The sequence below is a fragment of the Epinephelus fuscoguttatus genome, linkage group LG22 (genome assembly GCF_011397635.1).
Source record: "Epinephelus fuscoguttatus linkage group LG22, E.fuscoguttatus.final_Chr_v1".
NCBI classification, from domain to species: Eukaryota; Metazoa; Chordata; class Actinopteri; order Perciformes; family Serranidae; genus Epinephelus; species Epinephelus fuscoguttatus.
In genome coordinates, this window is record NC_064773.1 from 2,299,319 (window position 1) to 2,324,326 (window position 25,008).

A 25,008-nucleotide genomic window follows, 5' to 3' on the forward strand; every position below is an offset into this window, starting at 1 on the left:
TATATGAAAAATGATTTCAATGATCAAAACAGTTCTACACTGATTTTCTATCAGCTAATCAATCTTACAATCTAAAAATGTAACGTTAGCTTAGTAGCCAAAAAACATGACAAAATTCAGAATATGGAGTTTTTGATCAAATCTAAAAACCTAACAGTTTAAAATTCCCAATTTTATACTGTTTTGTTTTGTACTCTTTTGTAACTTGCACTGTTTTGCATTTATTTCACACACTGACTCACAAAAAGAAACAACACAGGAAAATAAACAATAAAATTGTTTTATTAATAATAATAATAATAATAATAATATTTTTTTCCACCACAATAAAATTTAACAAAGGTTCACTAGAAAAGTGTTGACTTCTGTGTTCTGTACAGTAGATACAGTACGTTGTAAAACTGACCGCGGCGTGGCACAGCAGCGCATTCAACCCCAAAAAATTCATTATTCAAACATTTTTCTCCACATTATTTACAGATAAAATCCACAATAAAACCCAGCTGGCAAACGTCACAGAAATACAGCGCAGCTTCACGCTAACAGCGGCTAACGGAGACCTCCCGATAGAAGCGAAAATGGCTAACAAGCTAGTAGGCTACCTGGCTAGCATGGTAACAAGCTAGCAGGCTAGTTAGGCTACAGGTGCTTTCACACGTGAGCAGAAAAATTATTTTTCTCTGAATGCTACCAAGAGGTCAGTTCAACCAGACTTCATGTTCCTGTGTGAATGCAGCCTGTTAATAATAAACTTTTTAAAAAACAAAACACTATCACATGTTCTCCTTTCATCCTGAGGCCCCGTCGACACGTTTACAAATAGTCCTGACAACAGATATTTTCCTCTACGTCCACACAAACAGTTTAATGTCACTAAAACAGAGATTTTTGAAAATGCCTTCTAAGACTTTGCAAAACTGGATACAGAGCGTTGATAACATCCTCTCCTTTATTTGCAAACAACAATAGCAGACTATCAGATTGTTGACGACAACTCCACCATGTTGTCTGTTCACACGTTTTGTTTCGCTGTAGCCTCTTGGGCCGTGTATCAGAAAGATGTTGACCAAAATAGGTGTCAAAAGGTAGATGCTAGAATGTAGTCACTGAACAAAACTAGCATACCTCACAAGCATCAACACTTAAGCTAGCATGTAGCTGGCTTAGGTAGCTAGCTAGCCTTCTTCGAAGCTACGGAACTAGCTCTGAAGGGTTAAGTTAAAAGTGAGGGTTGGGGTTATTTCTTGTATCTTATGAGATGAGTCACGTCTTCACATATGATGGATTATTAAATAGATTATTGCTGCGTTGGCTTAATATTTATTCATTCACTACAATGTCACTTTTTAGCGGGTTTGAATAACAGTCTGTGTTGATGCTAGCGCAGTTTGCCCGTGTTATTGTAGGGTAACTATAGAGAGTGCTTAGGAAATGAGTCCTTAACACCCAGAAATGACTTAGCATGTTAGCACTCGTGGTGCCCTCGTCTTCAAATCAATGGGTTTTTGGTTAAGGTCTGTGGTTCCTGGTGGCTTGATGCTCGGTGACCACATTCTATCATCTACCACTACACATGCTCCAGATCTTCTTCTCTGGTATTTGATGCATCGTTGACATTGCCTTTATCTGGGACTTTGGAGTTGTTTGGTGTTCTAGGGTGGACGGAGATATTTTCTAAAAACAAAGTCACGTGGACAGACGGAGAAAATATCCATTTTCAAACATGTCTGTATTCACGTGGACAGGGCCTTATGATCTGAAAGGCAGCTTCTCCTCTTGTTGCCCCTCTACTCACGTACTTTTTGCTTCCTGTCTTACCTTCCACCTGTCTGTTTGAGCGGCTAGCTCTCAGCTAGCTTTGTAAAGGAATGCACTTTGGTAGATTCAACCAAATGCCCTGGGTGTTAGTCACAACAATGACAACAGTAATAATCATAATAATAACAATGATAACTGAGCAGTCTGAGGTACCAACATGAAAAAAAAAACTTTAAAACCACATTAATGCTAACAGCTAGCAGGGATAAACTTGCTATGTGCTACTAGCAGTCAGTTAGCAGTAGGCTAGTGTTAGCTTCACTGTAGAGAAAACAAACGTCAGTGCAGCAGCTAGCGGCTGGACGCTAGTGGGCGATCGGCTAGTGTTAGCTTAGCCCTGTCGTCAGCAGGCGTCGTCGCCCGTCTGTCCCCGAGGCGACAGTTGCCTGATATGTGTCTGTACATTGTGCAGCCATGTTTTACACCCCCCCCTTCACCTCAACACACACACACACACACACACACACACACACAAACACACACACATAAACACTTGATGTCGGTGTTCATCAGTTTAAAGCTACAATTGGTGGTTGGTGCGTTGGCCTGCTCTGCTGGCTCTGTAAACAATACAGAAGCTCATTTCTACCAAAAAATGTTAAAAATAACAAACTGTTAGGAGTGACGATAAAAAATGCATCAGTCAAAATTATGAGTTACTGAGACAATATTTTGATTTTCTAAGTATAAATGAGATAGTTGTGATTTTTAAATTTCTGGCTGAAAATTATGATAGTAATCAAAATAATTTGGTTGTGACATCAGATGACAAAAATTCAAAGTCAGGATGTCTAATGCCAATGTCAACTGATAGATTACGTTACTTTGTTGATTTTAAGTTGTGTTGTTAAGTAACAAAATCCAACGTCTACTAAACATCTAATGCTAACGCCATCTTGACATAGAATTATCACATTTGGTCGAAAGGTATGGAGAAAAAAAATGTCTGAATGTGTGAACATCCACAACATGTGAAATTCAAATGTTAAAAAATTAAAATATCGTCACACTGGTATCACTCTGACCAAAATTTAATGTCTGTCTGACTTAAGAGTCCAGCGTCTTTCTGATGTCACGTTGACGTTGTGTTGTAAAATGACAAACGAACCTTGTTACATCATGTCATTTTGATTTAAGTTGAGTGTTTATTTTTTATCCTTCCTAACGTCACTAATTTTTTTCTTTTCCTGGCAGTAATGGACTTCCATACAACACTCCCTTTACCAGCTGCTATTCACGCTGCATTCAAGACAACTGGGATAATCAAGTATCCAGCCTCCTGTTGATAAAAGGTGCGACAAGAGCATTAAAACATTGTTCCACTAGTTTCTATTTGATGATGTCGTCTTGCAGACAGACTGGACTGAGGTTTACGCCATGGCCAGTTTAATTCATATAATATCAACAGACACAAAGTGTTGGCACAACCAACCTGCGGATTATCGTTACCATTTCTCTGTAACTCAATTCTTCAAATGTTTCATCTTTTTTTTAAAGTCCAGATTCAGGATGCCACCTTCAAACAACCTTCAGCCAATCAAAGTCGAATATTCTCCTCATACTTCTGTAGCATCTTCGTTACTGTTAAACTAATGAATCTGATTAATCTTTGTTACTTCTTTACAGCTGTTCACTTATCACTGCATGGTCACACTTTTCTCGAGGGTGTGGGAGAGGTCAGAGGTCATGGGGGGTTCACATGGTGTCTTTGGACTTTGCTGAAACAAACCAGGAGCCAATCAGCACGCAGACTTTGGCCGCCGAAACTCACTTTGACATGAGTTGTCATGACATCATCGTGAGTCGCACCAAAAAGATACTAAATCATTTTTTTGTTAAATATATTGTTGCCATGACATCGCCACTGTAAATGTGTGTGTGTGTGTGCGCGTGCTTGCTGGGTGGGCGTGGTCATGGCGATGAGATACTGAAGGCACAAAGTTACGACTCAGCACTCTCTAAAAAAATTTAAAAAATTAAAAAACACAATCAACCAACCAACCAATCAAATCTTTAGAAAACAAACAAATAAACATCAGAGAGGACCGCCCCCCTGAGATGGGCGGAGCAGGTAGTGTCTGTGTGTTTTACATCATCAGGTCCTTCTGTGCATCACCTCATTGTCGTCCCATGTGCTACAGTGCATCACGGTTGCCAAGCCGACGGCACGTCCTCCCCCTCCGCCTCCTCCTCTTCATCCTCGTCTCCATATGACTCGACTTCCTGTGGGTGCGTTCAGGTACAGTTGTGTTTACATTGATATTTATTTATATATATATGTGTGTGTGTGTGTGTGTGTTTTTGTATGTGAGGGAACAAGCTTTAAGACAACCTCTCGTAACGTCTACACACATACACGCACACACACACTGCTACATACAACACACAGACACACACACACACACGTTCAAGTATACAGTATGAACTCCACATCGTAGTAAATATGAAGATTGGATTAATAAATATTAATTAAAGTGTAGTAAATAAATACCCCCCCCCCCCCCCCCAACGAGATCACATTGATAAATCAGTTTGACCTCTAATCAATATTTTACCAGTCAATACGACTGATCAGAGTTAACGCTTGTCTACGGCAGCAAACCTTTTTAACATTTAATCAGTCGGGCTGAAAAGTGAAAATGATTTTTGTCGTGTTAATCTAAGACATCTGTCAATCAAATGTAACACATTACAAATATATTTTTACATTACTTGTCAAAACTAGTTTAAAGATATCGTTAATTTTGTTTAAGATTAGTTTAGATCCTTTTTCACTGACAAAAACATTTAATATAATATTATTATATATAATATTTAATTTCCACTTGTGGAAAAAGTTACGACTGTATTTATTCTTAATATTTACAGTTCCAAGCCGGCATATCAATAATTTTATTTTGAGCAATTTTAATTAAAGACATCTACAATTCAACTGTTACTAGTAGAAATGTTCTTTATAGATGTGTCTAACTAAATTACAACTAGTCAATTTTTACCATTGACTTCTATCACAGTTCTATCACAGTATTCTATGTCAGTTCCAGATATCTGTAATTCAATGTTGACTTGTTATAATTCAAAGTTGACATATCCATAATGTAATTTTGTAATTTTTTTAGTGGTTGTTATGGCAACTGTTGACTTCTACCACTGAGCTTAAAATACAGATATTACAAATGGAATTCTCGATATATAAAATTCAATTCAAAACTACACCACGGATATGTCGATTTAGATTTATAACACGTCAAAACTGACTCACAGATATCTGTAATTGAGTTCAGAAGAGATAGAAGTCAATGGTAAAAGTTGACTGGTTACAGACATCTACAGTAACCATTTCCTCTGGTGTTAAAGTAGTTGTTTATATCCTTAACAAGAATTACAGCTAGTCAAATTTACATTATGGATACGTCAATTTGGAATTACATCTGTAATTGAGTTTGAAAAGAAGTCAATGGTAAAAGTTGACTAGTTGTATTTAAGTTACTGATATCTACAAAGAACATTTTCACTAGTCAGAATTGCAACTATTCAAAATTACATTTTGGATGTGTTAATTTGGAATTACGACGTGTCAAAATTTAATTATAGATATCTGCAACTGATTCTGAATAGAAGTCAATGGTGAAAGTTGACTGGTGGTAATGAAGTTACAGATATTCACCATGAACTTTTCCTATAGCGAGAAATAAACTGTTGATATTCTTCGTCATAATGGCAACAATTTAAATTACATTATCGATTTTGGATTTGGGATCGGTTACAGATGTCAATGGTAAAAGTTGACAAATTGTAATCAAGTTACAAATATCCTGATAAATATTTCCACTCATAATAAATGAACTGTTAATATCCTTAACTGGATTTGTAGCTAGTCAAAGTCACATTATGGATATGTCGATCTGGAATTATAACATCAAAACTGAACCTGAGATATCTGTAACTGAATTTTAATAGAAATCAATGGTTAAAGCTGACGACTTGTAATTAAGTTATAGGTATCTTAATTTTACATTATGGATGTGTTGGCCAGTAATTCTAACTGGTCACAAAGTGGTTGCTGATATCTGTCATTATTACCACTACTGATTAAATGTTTAAAGGGCTCACTGTCTACACATTACTGTAACTAGGTTGTTTTTTTAAAAATTTGTTTTATTTCATTTAATCTATTTCTTTCCATCTTTCCCCTGTAACTCTGTTGCACACACGTGTACTTGTAATGCCAGTATCTGTTGCGTGAAACAAGGTTTTCTGCTAACATCAGGGCCAAGTCACACCAGGAAGTGGCACCAGAGTGATACCTTCATGTGATGATGAGATTACAGGCTGTTTCAGGAGCGAGTGGTGAAACTGGGTACACTGGATTAACCAGTTCCCAGCATGCATTGAGCAAGATGCAGGCTACAGCACCTGCAGGAGTAGGACATGACAATAATGGTTGTTTTTAAATCTTTTATCAGAACGTTCATTCTGATTTTACTTAAATTATCTCTTTATCACATGTCATGCTACTGGAATTGATTTTCATGCATCGTAAACATTTGTGTTTTCCACATTGTTTACATTCGTTTGTCACTGTATTGGACCGCTTTAATTTGCGTCATCTCTTTTCACCAGTTTAATGACGCCTGACTGCAGAAACAGCGGCATCCACTGCCATTAGCGTAATATTATTAGCTGTAATATTAGCATAAAGGTAGTGGATGGAGACGCGCATTTATTCGCTTTTTCTTTTGCTAATGTCAGTTGAAACATTTAAGCACACATGTATCACAACTGACCGCGACACATACCGATGTGACTGGACCCGTTTTAATGATTATGTGTTTTAGTGGATATGTTTAGTGTCTAAATTGTTTATTACTTGAGAAGAAACCCTGAATTAAAGCCGGAGCACCGTCACACGACTGATTCTTCCTCTCAGAGACAGCAGACTGTAAATATGTTGCTCAGGAGGTTTTTCTTCCAAATAAAATTACACTTCCTTGTCTGAGTCTTCACCTTCAGTTTAAGCCACGTCTTCAGGAGGCGTTCAATTGGTGTAGGAATTTAAATCTTGGCTCTCTGTTTGACATGCGAGACAAAACGCTGCAGTTTAACCCAGACTGATGTATCCGGATACAAACAGCACACCTCTTCTTGTTGTCCTTTATGTTAGGTGCCCTCAGGCTGTATGTGACACTGAGCTCATGTTCCATAAAGTTTACTAAAGGTCATAAAAGATCTTTATTATTCAGACACAGAGACTCCATGTAGGCTGAGTTCATCTGTGATTTAAAGCTGTGAAATGGAGCCACTGTGACTTTCAGCTCTGTATGCTGGGTCGCCTCTTCCTCCACATTTTACAGCTAAACAAACGCTGCTCTCTGCTGTGACATGTGATTTTTGTGTGTCTAAGTGTTTTCCCAAAGCCTGGGGTTTTATTAGCATGAATTTTAGCATAAATTTAGCATAATTCTAAAACATGAATTAGCCTTGATAGTTATTTACTCTTCTTTCAGTTAACATTAATTCATAAAAGCAATAATTTAAAATGGTTGTAGTGTGTCAAGTACACAGACAACTACCGCACTATTAAATTTTTTTTTTGCATTCATGACTTGTCAAATATATTAATATTTCATTGGATCAGAACTTAGTTTGACTAATTAAATGCTAACCTGCTGTTTCAGTTCATACTGTTCATTTTTCAGACTTTGCTTGCCAACATTTTTTTTAAATATTAGAGCCCTTTAATTTTATGACCTGTCTGTTGAACTGCCTTCACTCTACCTTCTTCTTTTCTCTACGTTCCCTCGGCCATCTTGCATCCTGAATAATCAGATATGGTTAAATAATAGGGAACAAAATGGTGTGACTTTACCCAAACATACTTGTTTTGACTCCCTCCTCTTCTCTACGAACCTTCAGACAACTATAAACACTTATAAAGTCTAAGTCTGTGCTTCGTAAGGCTGGGCAGTGGAGAGCTAACAGGCTATGGCTAAGAAAAGGCTAACGCTAGCCACCAGACTGCCAAAAAAAGGCAAATAGTGAGCCAGCTGTAGCGAGCTGACTGATTTAAAGTTTGCTAGGCTAACTGCTAGCCGGTTAAAAGGTAGCAAAGTGACACCTAAACACAACTAACCAGTGGTTATTAGCCAGTTAACAGTTAGCCAGCTGACAGGCACAAAGCTAACAGGTAGATGCTTCAGTCAGGGTCGCTAGGATTAGTTTTTCTGATTAATCGTGTGATAATTTAAGTCAAAAGTAACAACGAAATGCTCCCCAATGATCCCAAAACTAAAACATAAAACAGGATTGTTTCATAGTGATATGAAACACAGATTAGAAAGCTAATTGTTTTTTTTTTTTTAGTGTTACAAGGACATATCTGACTGTATCTGACCCAACGACTGTCCACAGATATAACCCTGTAAGACTAACGTCATACAAAGTCGTTTTTGGTGTCGATTAATCAGCTCAGCTAAAAAGATTCTGTGGTAGAAACATAAAAAAGCCTTGTTCCCTCCGTCAGCACCATGTTTGTGGATGTGTCTGAGTGTTTGGAGCTACAGAGTGATGATTGTCTGAGCAGCCCCGCCATCATCCTAAACGTGTTGTCACTTCCTGCTCACAATGTGTCCGTTTCTAAGAATTTGAGGAGTCTGAACGCACCCAGGTTTATCTATAAAGTATCCTTCAGTGCGGCGAACATCGCAGCCCGGCTGTTTGTTGCACATCTTAACACCCCGAAGCTCACTGCGTTTGTCCTGAATGCACTCCCAACAACGCTGTGAAAGCCAGCGTGAAATAAAACAAATGCTTTTCAAAACTGGACAAAACCAGTTTTATTTTAGTTCCAGCTGGTTTGCTCACGAGCGGCAACTCCCACTGCAGCGAGCGGGGTGCGTTCACTCTCAGCTGACTAGTTTGGGCAGCACCGTCCGAGGCTGGATGTTTCCATTGGCATCGGTGATCGCTGCCAAGTTAGTCCTGGTTTTGGAGGAGGAGGACGTGGTGGTTGAGGAGGTGGTGGCGAGCTTGGAGATGGAGGTGATGGCGCCGTCGGTGGTGGTGGTGCCCCGTTTAGAGGAGGAGGTCTTCTCTGTGGTGGTTCCTGTCGGCGGCTTGGGAAGTCGTCTCCTCAGCCACGGGTGGCGCAGCGCCTGGCTGGGCGTCATCCTGAGCGCAGGGTCCCACTCCAGACATTGTTTGAGGAAGTCCAGGAACAGCGGGTCGTCGCAGCCCTTCAGTGCCGTGCTCCATTCCTTGCTGCCCGGTGGGCCGCGTACCTTCCCTCGCCGTGAGCGGCCACCGTTCAGCACGGTGGTGCCGTCAGGCAGCGTGGTGACGGTGCAGTACCGGGGGTATCCTTTAGATGACACAAAGTTCTTGGCTCTCTTGGAGGCGTCGAGGAGCTTCTGGCTTGGCATGCCCAAAAGTTCGATGATGCAGGCCAGCTGGTCTGCTTCGTCTTCGCCCGGCAACAGTGGGTAACCGGTCAGCAGCTCTGCCAGGATGCAGCCAAGAGACCACATGTCGATTGGCATCCCGTACCTGGCACCTGGAAGACACAGATCAAAACCTGGAGTCATCAAAATGATCTGCTCATTAATTGTTTGATCATTTTCATGGATAATCCATTACATACGTATATGCCTGGTTCACACTACACAACCTAAGACTTCAACTAGCTGACCAGTTTTGGAGCTCCCTGACAAAAGCCCACATCAGAGGCACATCGGCGTTAGCGCAGTGCTCACAAGAGCAGAGCTTTAGCATGTGTGAACTGATCCAAAGCCCAGTTCAGAGCAAAGATCGGCGACGAGATGAAACCGTTTTAGAGTAGCATCGGTGTGAACTGGCAATCACTAGTGACTGTCGGAACAGACAAACATGTTGTGTTGTGTGAACCCGGCTTTAGCTGTAATGTTAAGTCTGTGTAAAGCTGAGAAAATGTCGACTCTGCAGAGTTTCAGAAAGTTTGATTCTTGTGGCTGGTATGAACTGAGACTAGTGGCCAAAAATGAAGTGAAAAGCTGAAGGAGCAGCTCATTAACATGTGTTGACTCAGTGTCGACCAAAGGCTGCTTTCAGTTGGTCCGTCTTACCTAGAATGACCTCTGGCGCTCGGTAGAATCTGGACTGGATGTAGGTGTAAACTCTCTGATGTTCATAACAGCTCGAACCAAAATCTATGACCTGGCAGGAGATGGAGAAACAGAATGTTTTATGGATGGAAAACACAAGCATACAAAACTGTTAGAAAGTTTGGAATCTCATCTTTTGGGGGCCAAAACTATAAGAAAGGTAAATAACACATGGATTAAATTGTTTTTATCACTGTTAAAAAAGTTGTTATTGAAGGAAAGAAGACCATCATCAATATAAACTACAAACTTTTGAACAGTTGAGTTGGTGGTTCCTTCTTGAAAGCAAAAATCATTTTTGGGTCTCACCTTGATGCCGCTGCGTCCCTGCTGCTTGAGTAAAATGTTCTCAGGCTTGAGGTCGCAGTGGATGATGCGGTTCTTGTGCAGCGAGTCGAGACACTGCAGGATGGAGTGGGCGAACTTCCTGACCAGCGGGAGGCTGAAGCCCTGGAACTTGTTCTTCTTGATGAGCTCGTACAGGTTCATGCTGAGCAGCTCAAAGGTCATGCAGATGTGGTTCCTGAAGGTGAAGTTCTCCAGCATGTGGATGACGTTCATGCTGGAGTCCTTGTCCTGCTTCCTCAGGTGCTCCAGGATGCGGATCTCCTCTGCTGCCTGCCGGTGGAAGCGCTTCTCGTTGCGGACCATCTTCAGAGCCACGTGGGTCTGAGACTTGTGGTCGAAGGCCTTCACCACCTGCAGCAGGACGAGAAACACTTTGTTCGTCTCAAACCCTTCAAGACCAGGTGGTTCTTATCATGATCAGATGAAAACAAAACTTATGATGGAATATTTTTTGTGTTTCTGGACAAACATCACACATCTGTTTCCTTCCAGCTGGCTTAACGTCTTTAAATCCACTTTTACCCTGTAAAGGGAGAGTTCAGATTTTTTGACGTGGGGTTGTACAATGATTCAATTGCCTTTCTATGCTCTCATTAAAGCCACCAGACTCCAATGACAACTATAATCCCCACCCTGTGGTTGTATGACTCCGCCCACCAGTCCACCCTGTGGTTGTATGACTCCGCCCACCAGTCCACCCTGTGGTTGTATGACTCCGCCCACCAGTCCAGTGTCTCTGACAGTCTCCATCCATGTCAGTGAAAACATGGATGCTTCACACACAGAAGATCTATACAATCAGCACAGTTTCAAGATTAGAGTCACCAATTCAGTATCTGACCAAATGTCTCCCCTTCTGTTCATGAGATATGACGTTAAAACATGATGATGTCACAGTCAAGCTGACCTTTGACCTTTTGACCTTCATTATTTTATCGTGTTAGACATTTGTGTCAAGTTTGGTCAGAATTAATGAATGAATTCTTCAGTTATGGACAAAAACATGTTTTGTGAGATCACACTGACCTTTGACCCTCGACCACCAAATTCTAATCCGCCTATTCTTCAGTCAAAGTGGACGTTTGTGTCAAATTTAAAAAGAAATTCCCTCACACTGTTCTAGAGATATCACATTCACAAGAATAACACAGATGAGGCCTTGACCTTTGACCTACAACCACCAAAATCGAATCAGTGCATCGTTGAGTCAAAGTGGACGTTTGTGCCAAATTGGATAGAAATTCCCTTGAGGTGTTCTTGAGATATCATGTTCACAAGGATGGGACGGACTTGCAGACATACGGACGGACAACCCGAAAACAAAATGCCCCCACAAAGGCATAAATCTATACTATACACACTGCAACATGCATCGTACATCGTAGGATCAACCTTCATTAGTCGTACTCGTAGTACATCAGTAGTGCTGTTATTCGTCGTACCTGTCCGAAGCTGCCCTTGCCGATGACCTTCAGGACTTCGTAGCGGTAGGAGATTTGGTCGTGTGGAACGTGGATGTAGGATCCCTGATCATCGTCGTAGCCGCCGTTGTTGGCTCCTCCCATGACCCCTGACCTCTTCTTAGCATTCGGACCAACGAAATACACTGAGAGGGAAGAAGTACGTGATTATTTTCATTGATCAGTTGATGGATCAGTTTATTGGTTTGTTATCACAGTCTAAAGCCGCACACCTTCAGGGAAGCTGAAGACCTCTTGGTGTTCGAACGATGACATCTTGGACATGAACTGCTTCATGGCCTGCTCCGGGGTCAGCGGCGTGGGCTTTGGCTTGCTGTCCGTCGACTTGGTGGAGGCGGCGCTGCTCTGCCGGCAGTGGTGGGGGGGCTCTGAGGTCGAGGTCTGGCGGTCCGGCAGCGGCAGACCCGGCCGGGCGGAGCTGAGAGGAGCCAGGCCGTTGGGCTGGGAGGTCAGGACAGGACGCTTGTTGGTGTTCTCCTCGTACAGCTGGGTGATCTGGACCTGCGACTGAGACTGCAGCTGGACGGCGTCCGACATGACGGCTTTAGAGCCTCCCTGAGGAGAAACGCAGGGAGAGAGACGTCATATCAGCTGTGGGACAGCAACGTATGATTACTGCTGTTGACGAGGACTGACAGGAAAGGACAGGAGGAGGAGGACTGGAAGGAGAAGACAGGAGGAGGAGGAGGACTGGAGGGAGAAGACAGGAGGAGGAGGACTGGAAGGAGAGGATAGGAAGAGGAGGGTGGACAAATGAAAGGTCAACAGAAGAAGAGATGAGCAGAGGAGGGGGAGGTGGAGAAGAGGGGAAGGAAGGAGCAGGACAGGAGGAGGAGGAGGACTGACAGAAGAGGTCAGGAGGAGGAGGAGGACTGATAGAAGAGGACAGGAGGAAGAGGACTGATAGAATAGGACAGGAGTAGGACTGACAGGAGGAGGAAGAGGACTGAAAGAAGAGGACAGGAGGACTGATAGAAGAGGACAGGAGGAGGAGGACTGACAGAAGAGGACAGGAGGAGGACTGACAGGAGGAGGAAGAGGACTGAAAGAAGAGGACAGGAGGACTGATAGAAGAGGACAGGAGGAGGAGGAGGACTGACAGAAGAGGTCAGGAGGAGGAGGAGGACTGATAGAAGAGGACAGGAGTAGGACTGACAGGAGGAGGAAGAGGACTGAAAGAAGAGGACAGGAGGACTGATAGAAGAGGACAGGAGGAGGAGGACTGACAGAAGAGGTCAGGAAGAGGAGGAGGACTGACAGAAGAGGACAGGAGGAAGAGGACTGAAAGAAGAGGACAGGAGGACTGATAGAAGAGGACAGGAGGAGGAGGACTGACAGAAGAGGACAGGAGGAGGAGGAGGAGGAGGACTGACAGAAGAGGTCAGGAAGAGGAGGAGGACTGACAGAAGAGGACAGGAGGAGGAGGACTGACAGAAGAGGACAGGAGGAAGAGGACTGAAAGAAGAGGACAGGAGGACTGATAGAAGAGGACAGGAGGAGGAGGACTGACAGAAGAGGACAGGAGGAGGACTGACAGGAGGAGGAAGAGGACTGAAAGAAGAGGACAGGAGGACTGATAGAAGAGGACAGGAGGAGGAGGAGGACTGACAGAAGAGGTCAGGAAGAGGAGGAGGACTGACAGAAGAGGACAGGAGGACTGACAGAAGAGGACAGGAGGAAGAGGAGGACTGACAGAAGAGGACAGGAGGAAGAGGAGGACTGACAGAAGAGGACAGGAGGACTGACAGAAGAGGACAGGAGGAAGAGGAGGACTGACAGAAGAGGACAGGAGGAGGAGGACTGACAGAAGAGGTCAGGAGGAGGAGGAGGACTGACAGAAGAGGACAGGAGGAGGAGGAGGAGGAGGAGGATTGACAGAAGAGGACAGGAGGATTGACAGAAGAGGACACGAGGAGGAGGAGGAGGAGGAGGAGGAGGACTGACAGAAGAGGTCAGGAGGAGGAGGACTGACAGAAGAGGACAGGAGGAAGAGGAGGACAGGAGGAAGAGGACAGGAGGAGGAGGAGGACAGGAGGAAGAGGACAGGAGGACTGACAGAAGAGGACAGGAGGAAGAGGAGGACTGACAGAAGAGGACAGGAGGAGGAGGACTGACAGAAGAGGACAGGAGGAGGAGGAGGACTGACAGAAGAGGACAGGAGGAGGAGGAGGACTGACAGAAGAGGACAGGAGGAGGAGGAGGACTGACAGAAGAGGACAGGAGGACTGACAGAAGAGGACAAGAGGACGACACACGAGACAAAGACATGAGAATCAAACCTCCAGAAGACAACCAGTTAACCCTTTCCTGACTGATGTTGACAAAACAATAACTGTTAATCCTCAGATGTCGGGATGTTCTTGAACACAACACAGAGCCTGTCCTCTGCTGGACGATCTCAGATCAATAACGTCCATTAATTAATCATCAGTTCCCTCCAACAGTCTCATCACTGATGACAGAGGGACAGCTGTCTGTCTCTGTTATTGTCTCTCACTCAGTGACTCACCCCTTGTTGCCGTGGTGACCAGCACACCTGGGTCCTTTCAGATAACAGAGGTTCACACACACACACACACACACACACACACACACACACACACACACACACACACACACGCAGCTCAGTTCAAAGGCCTACTGTTTGAGTGTGTGTGTTGTAATCCGTCCAATCAGTGGATTAAAGTGTCAAAAAAAGGAAGTGACTCAAGAGACGAAACCAAAACAATAACAAACACCACATGAGAACTAAGTGCTGACTCCTTCTTTACCTGACAACACCTTCACACACACACACACACACACACACACACACAATAAACCAGCGATGTTTTATTTTGCTGTGACACACGCTGCAGCTTACAGATACTTTTCTGATCGATTCATCCACCAATTTATAAAATATTAAGTTTTTAGAAAAGTGATCGAAGCACAGAATCCTCGAGGCATTTTTCTCTTCACAGTAAACAATCATACACTGACGAATTTCCCAGAAGGCAGCCCTGAGCTGTTGACGGTGAAAGTGTCAGTGCTACGACAGTATCACTGATATCACTGGTAAACTGCTGATATTTCTCGGTTATAAAAGGTTGTAAATGTGCTCTGGCCACTTTGTAGATGCCTCGCTCATTAAATATGTGGTGACTGATAACTGATAAGGACGTTCTGATCGTCTCCTTGAAGCTTAATGTTAGCATGAATAAATAAAAACCTTCACTATAACATCTCACGGGAAAACCCTGCTAAAGCTAACAGCCACTCTGAAGGTAATGCTGTATCTTTATACCATTAGAGTGAGTGTGTGTGTGTGTGTGTGTGTGTGTATTGTGTTGTGTGTGTGTGTGTGTGTCCGTCCTTCACACCAGCCTATAAACCAATCAGCTGTTTAAAGCATCCTGGAGCAGAGGGCTATAATTAGCCGCGTGGCTGCAGCTGACTGTTTCAGAGAACTGCTGCTCGGCTCGTTGCCTCGCAAAGCTAACCACATGCTAACTCGTTAACTGCAGCTCGCCCTCTGAAGCCAGCACGGCTCTGAGGCAGCAGGTCCGTGTCGGGGAATGGACGGCTTCACGTGGTCGCCGTCGACCTTCAGAAGCCAAACTGTAACTATAGCAACGGGCTGACTCCAGCTGAGAGAGCTGGTGGTTGATGGATTTAAATGGCATTTCTGTGTGTATGTAGAGAACAAAAGAACAAGCAGCCGCACGTCTGATGAACCTCGTCTGTGATTTATCTGCTCATGACCCCAAAAATAGACGCAGTTCAACCAGGACGCTCTGGCACATGTTTCCATACATGTCGCTGATGTTCCTTTAGGTTTCAAAGAGAAGTGCTTGTGTTTTATATAAAAGTGCTGAAGGTTCTCTGTTCCTACGTTCTTACTTCAGTAGATTTTATGTACAAACTCCTCATTTCTTCATTCGCTAAAACGCACCATGTTATCTCTCCTGATAAAGCTACACTGTGATGATGCGATCGGGCCTCTGATCAGTAACCTACTGTACTGACTGTTGATGTTGACCCGATGATGCTTGACTGTCCTGTGAGCAGCTTTGCAAAAGTTTTGTTGATTTGAAAATACGACACTCAGTCTGACGACAGAGAAAATGGATTTATTGTGTCAGACTTTCAAAATACACGTAAACATGTTTATGCGACTAACATGTTTAGTGAATGCACGCATGCAGTGAATGTGTCACAGTGGGACTAACACACCCAGATCATGTGACTCCTGCATGTATACAGTCAATCAGACCCAAACTGGCCGAGGCGCTCTGAGCATGCTCCACAGTTTCCGCCCCGGGCTTTGACCCGGAAGTCCAATAGCATTAAATGTGTAAGAGAAGAAGAAGCCGGTAACAACATGGAGAAATCTACATCCAGAGCCGTGACTTTTTGGACGCACCAAATGTACAGAGCTGTAAAGTTGTCCACAATGGTAGCAGTTAGCTGCTAGCTAACCGTAGCTAACTTGTTTGTCCATTGTTTGGTCTGTGACGTAATAGGTCAACAGGAAAAAGGTCCAATACTAACAAGCTGAAAGGGGGCATATCTCCACCTATCGTAGAGGAGTCGCACATACTTGGCTCAATAAATGGATTCCCCTCCCGTGCTTGTATACTGGGACAAGGACAGTAGGCCAGTTAGATGTCCTCGTCCAGCTGGGACTGGAGCTCCACTTCACTGTGTGTGTGATTTCCGCTCTGTGTTGCATAATTATTGCAGTGATGCCTCGGGCGTGAAATCTTTCCATAGTGGTATAAATTACAAAACAGTACTGTTGTTCTCAAGGTTTGGAGGAAATATAAGAATGTTTTAATGTACTTTTTTGTCATGTCAAACCAAGAACTTAAAAATATACCGACTAATTGGACAATTGTTCATACGTGATGCTGCTGACACATGTCAGCCTGCGCTCGCAGTAAAGGTATCAAGGTTCAACACAAAGTGTTGATCACCACCAAATCTGTTACTGTGTGTGTGTTCTTTTAATGATTAGAGTTCACACTGTTACCGCCACATTTGGGGGGTTGTAAAGCCGCCAATGACATCATTAATGCGGTAAATTAGAAAGAAAGGTGTGAGTGAGTGTGCGTACCGTCAGGGGATGGTGGTTGTTGTTGCGAAGTCGCGGCAGTGCGACAGGCGACGTTGTCTGAGAGCCACTGTGACCTGGAGAGTAAACCTGCTCGACCGCTTTGCCTGAAAATGAATGAAAGAGAGACGGAAGTTAAGTTTCATTTTTCTGATTATTTTTATTCAGGTGAAAAGATGAACATCAGTTTAATTTCCATGTGTCCAGTACTGAGAAAAATCCAGCATCACAAGTTACAGCGTGCAGCCCAACATGGCGTCTGCAGTTTGTTTCTGTCATCAACAGTGAAAATCCAAAGATGTTCAATTGTATTATTATATAAAACAGAAAAGGAGTAAATAATCACATGTGAGAAGCTGCAACTGTGAATGTTTTTACATATCTTGTCTCTGTGTGTATTGTTCAGCCTCTCACTCTTCAGCTCCTTAAACCCAGTGTTTAGCCTAGCTTAGCACAAAGACTGGAGGCAGGGGGAAGCTCTTAGCCTGGCTGCGTCATTTACAGTAAAACAAGAGACACTGTGGTCTCAGCAGCCGTTAGCGCCGGAGTTATCTGCTCAAGTCTTGTCCTCACAGCGAGGTTGCCAGGTTTGACAACATGATAGAGTATCAACCTTTCAGAGTACAAGATGTGTCGATGCCTCCCCTCAGCAGATCAAATATCACATGACACGACCACCACCAAAAGAGCTCGTTACATAACGCACATATCAGGATGCTTGTCAAGCTCCCAAAATACTCGAAAGTGGTCTGAATCCCTCCGACGGACTCAAGTGTTTTCACAGAGAGATCAGAGTTAGATTAGATATGTTTAGACTCAACAGAGACGGACGCTTGTGGCCTTTATCGCCCTCCATATATAACAGTTATTTTAAAGATGTGCCAGCGCACCACATCTTAAATCCCTGAAAGCATCAATCACAGTTAATCATGAACTCGGACAACCTCCAGTGCTCCGGCTGACACTTCTCCACATCCAGCAGCAGCGCTCACACTGATCAAGCAATTGATTATCTATTTCTACAAGCTTAAAATAATCTATTTAAATAATCAGAGTGGGTTAAGCTGTGACCTACAGTCAGAGCACATCAGTGCTATCTTTGAGAACTGAGGCTGCAACTAACTATTTATTTATTTTGTACATTCCTGCACAAAACCGTTCAGTTCTTCAATTTAAAGTCAGATATACTGTACCTAGTTCTTATAATTTTATTGTCAAATTTTCAACAGAGACATGACGTCGAATAATGGACAGGAAAGTGTTTTATGAAGAACATTATGACGTCACAGTGAAGTTAACCCCTCGACCTTTTAGATATTAAATGTCATCGCGTCTTTCTTTTATCCTGTGAAACATTTGTATGAAGTTCTGTCATAATTAGTGAGGTCACTGTCCTTTGACCACATAACTCTAATCAGTTTATTCGTCAGTCCAAGTGGATGTTTGTGCCAAATTTTAGACATTCCCTTGGGGCGTGCTTGAGATATCACCAGTGCAGACGCGAAAAAAGACAGCGAGGATATTTATTGATATTGTCTCATACTGACCGTAGTCCTGAGTCTGTACTGAATCAAATCAAAATTTTATCATGGCCGACTTTGTGACATCAGCAGATATCATATCCAAAGAATCAATATAATATTGTATCGTGATGAATCTTGGGATTTAGTCACCTACTTAAAATGAACAATTATTTTCTTTACTGATGAATCTGCAGATGCTTTTCTCATTTCGTCTGTGAAATATGTGGAAAAAGTCCACAGCGATGCCTCATTTTGCTTTGTTTTTTTTTTTACAGTCCAGACGTGAATATATTCAGCTAACAGCCAAGTCTCACATTTGAGAAGCGGGAACCAGATAATGTTCGGCAATTTTTGCTTGGAAAATGACTGAAATGAATAATTGATAAGTTTTAATTAACGTTCTGTGGATTAGGGATGCACGATAATATTGGTGCGTCACTGGTATTGGCCGATATCGGCTAACCTGGAAACCTGGAGATGCCCCGCCCCTAGCAAATTCTAATTTGCTCTGCAGAGGCATCTGGCCCAGATGACCAGAGCCCGTTGAATCACCTATCGGACCAATCAGATCAGTCCATCTGACAGAGGCGGGCTCTGGGCGGGCGTAACATGATGAAGACAGTGCTGCGCTGTAGAAGGCGGAAAGTAAACAGCCAAGATGGCAGCTGGTGATTGGCCATCGTGCTATCCAATTGCGTGCAGCGGCATTTAATATGCCTCAGTTAGTGCCGCCCCTTGGGTAGGAAGGGTGTATCGGTGAGGGCCAGACTCAAAATCTTTCTAGATTTGAGTCTGGATTTCCAGGCTAGATATCAGCTTTAAAATGAACCAAATCAGAATCGGCCAACTTGCTGTTTCTATTTTGCACAATGACTGAATATTACATTCCCCGAAAAGTATTTCATGTCTCCATCTGCTGGTGGGCCGTCACCATCAGAGTGTGGATGTATAATATAAAGTTAATTCATCTACAGAAGAAACCTGATGATCACTGAAAATAGGTGAGGAAAAAATTGGTATATTGATATTGGTTATCGGCCAAATCAGTTGTTAGTTACTGGATATCAGCAAAAAAGTCCAATATTGTGCATCTCTCTCATTCGTTGAATGATCAATGCAGCTCTAATCTGTCGACGCCCATCGCATGACGACGTCTTTAAACAACCAACAAACCAAGAACTCAAACAGTTTAATCAGGAGAGAAGCAAACAAGTCCTCACGTCTGAGAAACTCTGACAGGTACATCTGTATGATCTGATCCAGCTCTGCCTCATATTCTCTCTTTATGAAGTTTATAATGAGCTGTGTTTGTTTCTGAGAGGTGTTGAATCAAATACATGTTTCCTGCACAGGTCTGAGTGCTAATATTCTAATATTCTTCCCTCCTCACGCACCTCTCAGTGTGATGCACTGCTAACTACGACCTCTGTAGTACACATGTAGTTAAATTAAGACCTCTCTGACAATGCTACAGAATTTATTGCTGGTGTGCCCCGTGTATAAAGGCTGTGTCCTTGCCACAGCGGCTGCAGGTTTGATTCCAGCCCACAGCCCTTTGCTGCATGCTGTCCCCCTTCATGCTGTGTCTGTCCTATCAAAAAATATCTTTAAAAAACAGGAGGATTTATTGCTGAGCTTTGGGGCTGCATTAGATTGTACAGGTGTACCTAATAAAGTGGCCACAGAGCGTACGTCTGCACTGAAACAGCGTCTGAGCGGACTGATCCAGGCCACAGTGTTCCAGTCTGGAGGCCGCAGGTCCTGCAGGTTGACTCAGTTTAAGGAGGATGAAGGTTTTAATATAGACTGATGGTAATCCTCAGTGTCTCCACCTCTGTCTCTGTCTCTCTGCAGCTTCACCTCCTTTCATGGCAACATGACATCAGCAACAACACAGCAGGGGCAAAGGTCAGAGGTCATGGCGGACAGCTATCTGAGCAGTGACTGATACTAAGTGTTGGACTTTTCCTTCCAATGCTGTGTCGGCATCTACTTCAGTCAGACGCAGTGCCACAACTAAACAATCGAGTTTGACTTATCAGGAGGACAAAGCATGACTCAGCGATATTTAACGGACAACATGCTCCACTTAACAAAATGTTTTGCAGGTTTAAACCAAAGAGTGCATTGCTCCCAGTTCTTTTCTGACATTGCAGTGTTAATTCTTGTGTTACCTCTTCATACGTGTGACATCGGCAGCAACTAACACTTTGTTCATTATCACATAACCTGCCAATTATTATTATGATTAATTCATTTGAAACTGTGCGAACAATCCCAACTTCTCAGAGCCCAAAGTGACGCCTTCAAACTGGAATTTAATCAGTCTAATATTCAAGGTTGCAGCAAAAGACTCGTTTCAAGGTATAACATGATATAAAAACTGACAGTTATCACACTGTGTACATTTGCTTATCTACGATATTTAAAAAACAAAATCTGTCCTCTCAGAGGGCGTTAAATCTGCCCACAGTTCCGTCTGACAGGTGTTATAACGGTGCTGGTCAGTCTGTCTGCTCTGTGTCACATTTAGCTGCAATAAAAATGATTAAAGTCGATGAACAGACTGAAAACTTCATCTGAGGAGGTCAAACTGATGTTGACAAAGTTTTCCTTTGTTGAAATAATTTGCAGTTGGAAAAACAGGTAATAAATCGTGATATATCGCAATATATTTTATCGCAATACATTTAATATCACAAAATATCATATCGTGACCTAATCATTGTAAAAAAAAAAAAAAAAAATACTGTATCGTGGGTCCTGTGGTGATTCCTTCCCCATAATGCACAAAAAAAAGAGACAGCAAATCCTCACAACTGAGAAACAAAATCCTAACCATTTCAGCTTCACCCTGTTAAAATTCTGTTGAACTGAATTCAAAATTTAAAACATTTCAAGCACAAATTTGCCCACTGTCAGGTACACTTTTTTTTTTAACATAATCTCATAAAATTTGGCAGAATTTACACATCAAAATGCCGTTTCCTTCCTTTAAATGTTAAATGTATTATGTTTGACTCGAAAACAAACACACTGCATTATAAAAGCTGAGGACACTCTAACTGCTCTGACATGCATGTGGACAGAAAGTTAATTTCCAACCCTCCTGTTACCCTGAACGTCCCACTGAACCCCCTTTTAACTCAGTTTACCATCTCAAAACATGAACTGAACTGATTATTTAAATAGTTGCTGATTATTTAAATCTTCCTATTTCAGAGCCAGCGTTTGAAGGTTTTTCTTCTAAACTGATTCAGTCGACTAACTGCTTGACGGATTGTTTGAGCTGTGATGTAGCATTCAGATCAGTGATGGAGATCACAGAAACATTCTGTGATGTGACAGTGGGTCTGCGAACAGATCTCGTGCAGGTTAAAGCAGACAGATGGTCTCTGCTGCTGCTCTCTGCCTCTAATCTCAACGCTCGCTGTAATCCTGCTAATGAGGACGACGACTCAGATCCACGCTGCAGACTGCCAACACGCTGTAAAACATGAACGAGAACATGCAGACAATACGGCCTCTAATGTGTAGCGAACAGAAGCTGCAGCTGCGGTGAAACAATACGGCCTCTCTGATGCGTCTGCTCTGTGATCCTGCTGATGACTGAAGGCTGAGACAATCAATCAATACATGACAATATGATCTGATCGTTATTAATACACACCAGCTTCAGTCTGATCTGATCCTGAATCTCTGCTGCAGACCAACACAGAAACTGATCGTAGATTGATTTATTATTCATCAAACAAATGTGAGGAATATTATTCTCTGCTTACAGCTCATTTAGACTTCCTGCTGTTGTATATTGTTTTAAATAGAATATCTTTGGTCTGACAAAACTGACGCTATTCGTTTCTTTACCAGGACAACAAGTGTCAGATTTTTTAATAATGAAAATAATCATTGGTTGCAGCCTCACTGCAGACGTTGTCTCTCTCAGCTCTCACAGTTGTTATAAGCTGCACGTTAAAGTGAATAATATGAGTTAAATCCTCTGAACAAAGAGTCAGTTAATCTATTAATTGATCAACAACAATATCAGTCACCAGTTTGGGTCATGAATTAAATGTTTCAGTCATTTATTTCAGCAAAATTCTGTATTGTTGTAAATGGAATATATCTGGATTTGGACTGTTGGTGACATTTGCAGAAATCATCTTGTTTTTTTTCCCACTATTTTATAAACTAAATGATAACGTATCTAACTTAAAAGTTAGAATCATGACGGTGAAAATGATCCTGCAGCCCCAATTGAAATCTTTTCTCTCACTCTGTTCGGGCCTGTGTCCACGCAGCGTTATCTCTCAGTGCCAGTATCTTTTTAGTTCTTTTTAAAGAGAAGCCCAGCGTATTTTTCCAGAGCGCTCTGCCTTTTTTGTGCAGCCGCTCCGAACGCTTTACGTTGAAAATCTCTGAACTTTTCAGAAAGGGCCCGATGGCATCACTTCCGCGTCGGAAGCTTGGCTACTTTCTACACAACAAAGACAGAAGAGCTCATGTTTTGGCAGCCGATCGGTCGGCAGACGCTGGATGTCGCTAATGAGTGTTGAGCTTTTATCACCGTTAGCTTTGTAAGCTTGACGTTAACTGTGACAACCCTCTGCTACTAGAGTTGTACCGATATCGATACCAGTATCGGAAATGCCTCCGATACTGCCTAAAATGCGGTATCGGGTATCGGCGAGTACAGCCTATGACCAGTCCGATACCACATAATGCCTCACGTCATTACGCATACGCACGCTACAGGCAAACAAAATGGAAACGGAGCGGAGTTTAAAAAGCATTCACGTCAAATGTCTTTTTTACCAAATTGTGTGGCTGCACTTTAACCTGTGTCTTGATCTGTGCGCTTCTCAACACCCTGCCACCACTTCTCTGCTGAAAAAGAAAAACAATGCTCGGTGGACACACGACCTTAAATCATCCTAAAACATGACTCAGTTGCTTAGTTTAGTTTATTTCGGTCATTTTCAACTTATAAAACTCAGATGCGCTGGCAGATGGACAATAAACAAACTTTACGTTGATGCTTTTTAGCATTAAAAACAAAAAAGATTGACAAAACAGGGCTGAAGGTGTCAGCCAAAGCTTTAGCTTATTACACATTTTTTCCCACGTGATAAATTTGCACGTCAATGTATTTTTCAAACTGTTATCTTTGTCGCGACTCATTCAAACAGAACACAAATATTACACGGCGAAAAAGTGAGGTACGTTTTGTTTGCGGCGCAAGACAGATTTTCCTCGACCAATCACAGTGTGCGGAACAGATGTACGTATAATATTTCGTCACCACGTGTATACATCCTGCTTTGAACTTTTTTTCACAACTCAACAAAACAACAAACTTGAAGGAACTTAAAAATAGATTTTTTTTGTATCAACTAATGAAGCATCATTGTGGCGTTAATGTGACACAGTAACATGAACATCAGCCTGAAATAATCCCGTATCTCTCAGGCTCTATTTCAGACCGTTCTCTCTGCAGTATATCACAGTACAGTGCTCTGCTGGCCCGTACAGCACATACTGGTAACGTAACAGGGGTCTATACTGGACAGCACATACAGTCTCCCCTGCTGCCAGCCTGACAGATGCACGCTAACAGAGTGGAAAAGCAGCGTGCTGAATGTGAATTTGACACCGAGCTGGAAATGCCAGAGCGCCGGCGAGCACGCCCGGCATGCTGCTCGACAGGACGAGTGGGAAAAAATCTGCAGCAACGTGACCGCACACATGCAGCTGGGTAATGCTCAGCTGGTTCCCAAACTCACAGACGTGATGAGTACAAAAAAACACTAACCTACAAATCCACAAAGTCACCTGGAAGTTTTAAACAAAAACCTCGTTTTTCATCTCAAGCTGCTGATAACTGAATATCTGGAGGGTTTTTAGGATTCCTGTTAAAAACTTTCTGCTGGGTCTGACGACATTTACAGTCTGCAGCATGTCTTCACTGTAAACAACAACACTTAGTGTATCACAAGTCTAAAGGCCTCAGTTCGCTTCAGATTAGGTGCCTGTGAGATCATCAGATAGTGTCTGGTACATGTGCAGATTTAACAACAAAGTTCGCAGCACAACAGACAACGATACTTGATTTCTCAGATTCATCACAGCTGAAACACGAACAATAGACGTCAGGTTTTATCAGCTGTAGCTTAACCTCACTCCCCTCTTTACAATACATGGCAAACAACCACGCTGAAACTGTTAGCTTTACAAGAGAAAAGGCCAAATATAACTACTCCTCACGAAACATTGGCCTTTTACGCTGCCAGATTTTCCGCGAATGTTGGCCCGTTTTGCCAGCAAGCTGCGAGCGTTTAGACGCAGACCCAGATTGACGAGTTGATCCGAGGTGCCCAATTTTCCTCCTCGTAGGGTAGACATATTGGTGGAACCTTTTTTTGGTTTAAAAAGACAGAGGCGGCCTTCTACGACGGGAGGGGCTGTTGATGACTTGTGGGAGGGGCTGTTGATGACTTGTGGGAGGGGCTGTTGAAGACTTGTGGGAGGAGCTGTTGATGACGCCGCACGTGCGATCCACTGGCGGTGGATAAACAGGAAACAGCTGATAGCAGGAATTAGCGAGC

The 25,008-nt window shown here is 42.8% G+C and overlaps 1 protein-coding gene across 1 annotated transcript in view; it reads right to left on the reverse strand.

The window, feature by feature from the left end:
• Positions 1-264: 264 nt before the first annotated feature.
• Positions 265-25,008, reverse strand: part of dyrk2 (dual-specificity tyrosine-(Y)-phosphorylation regulated kinase 2) — a 31,162-nt gene continuing 6,418 nt past the window's right edge. The window contains exons 2-7 of the mRNA XM_049567462.1: positions 16,884-16,987; positions 11,998-12,340; positions 11,747-11,910; positions 10,266-10,655; positions 9,918-10,008; positions 265-9,370 (exon numbers count right to left, since the gene is read on the reverse strand). Coding sequence (XP_049423419.1) covers positions 8,724-9,370; positions 9,918-10,008; positions 10,266-10,655; positions 11,747-11,910; positions 11,998-12,340; positions 16,884-16,987 — 1,739 coding nt within the window. The 3' untranslated portion in view covers positions 265-8,723. The remainder of the gene's footprint in view (positions 9,371-9,917; positions 10,009-10,265; positions 10,656-11,746; positions 11,911-11,997; positions 12,341-16,883; positions 16,988-25,008) is intronic.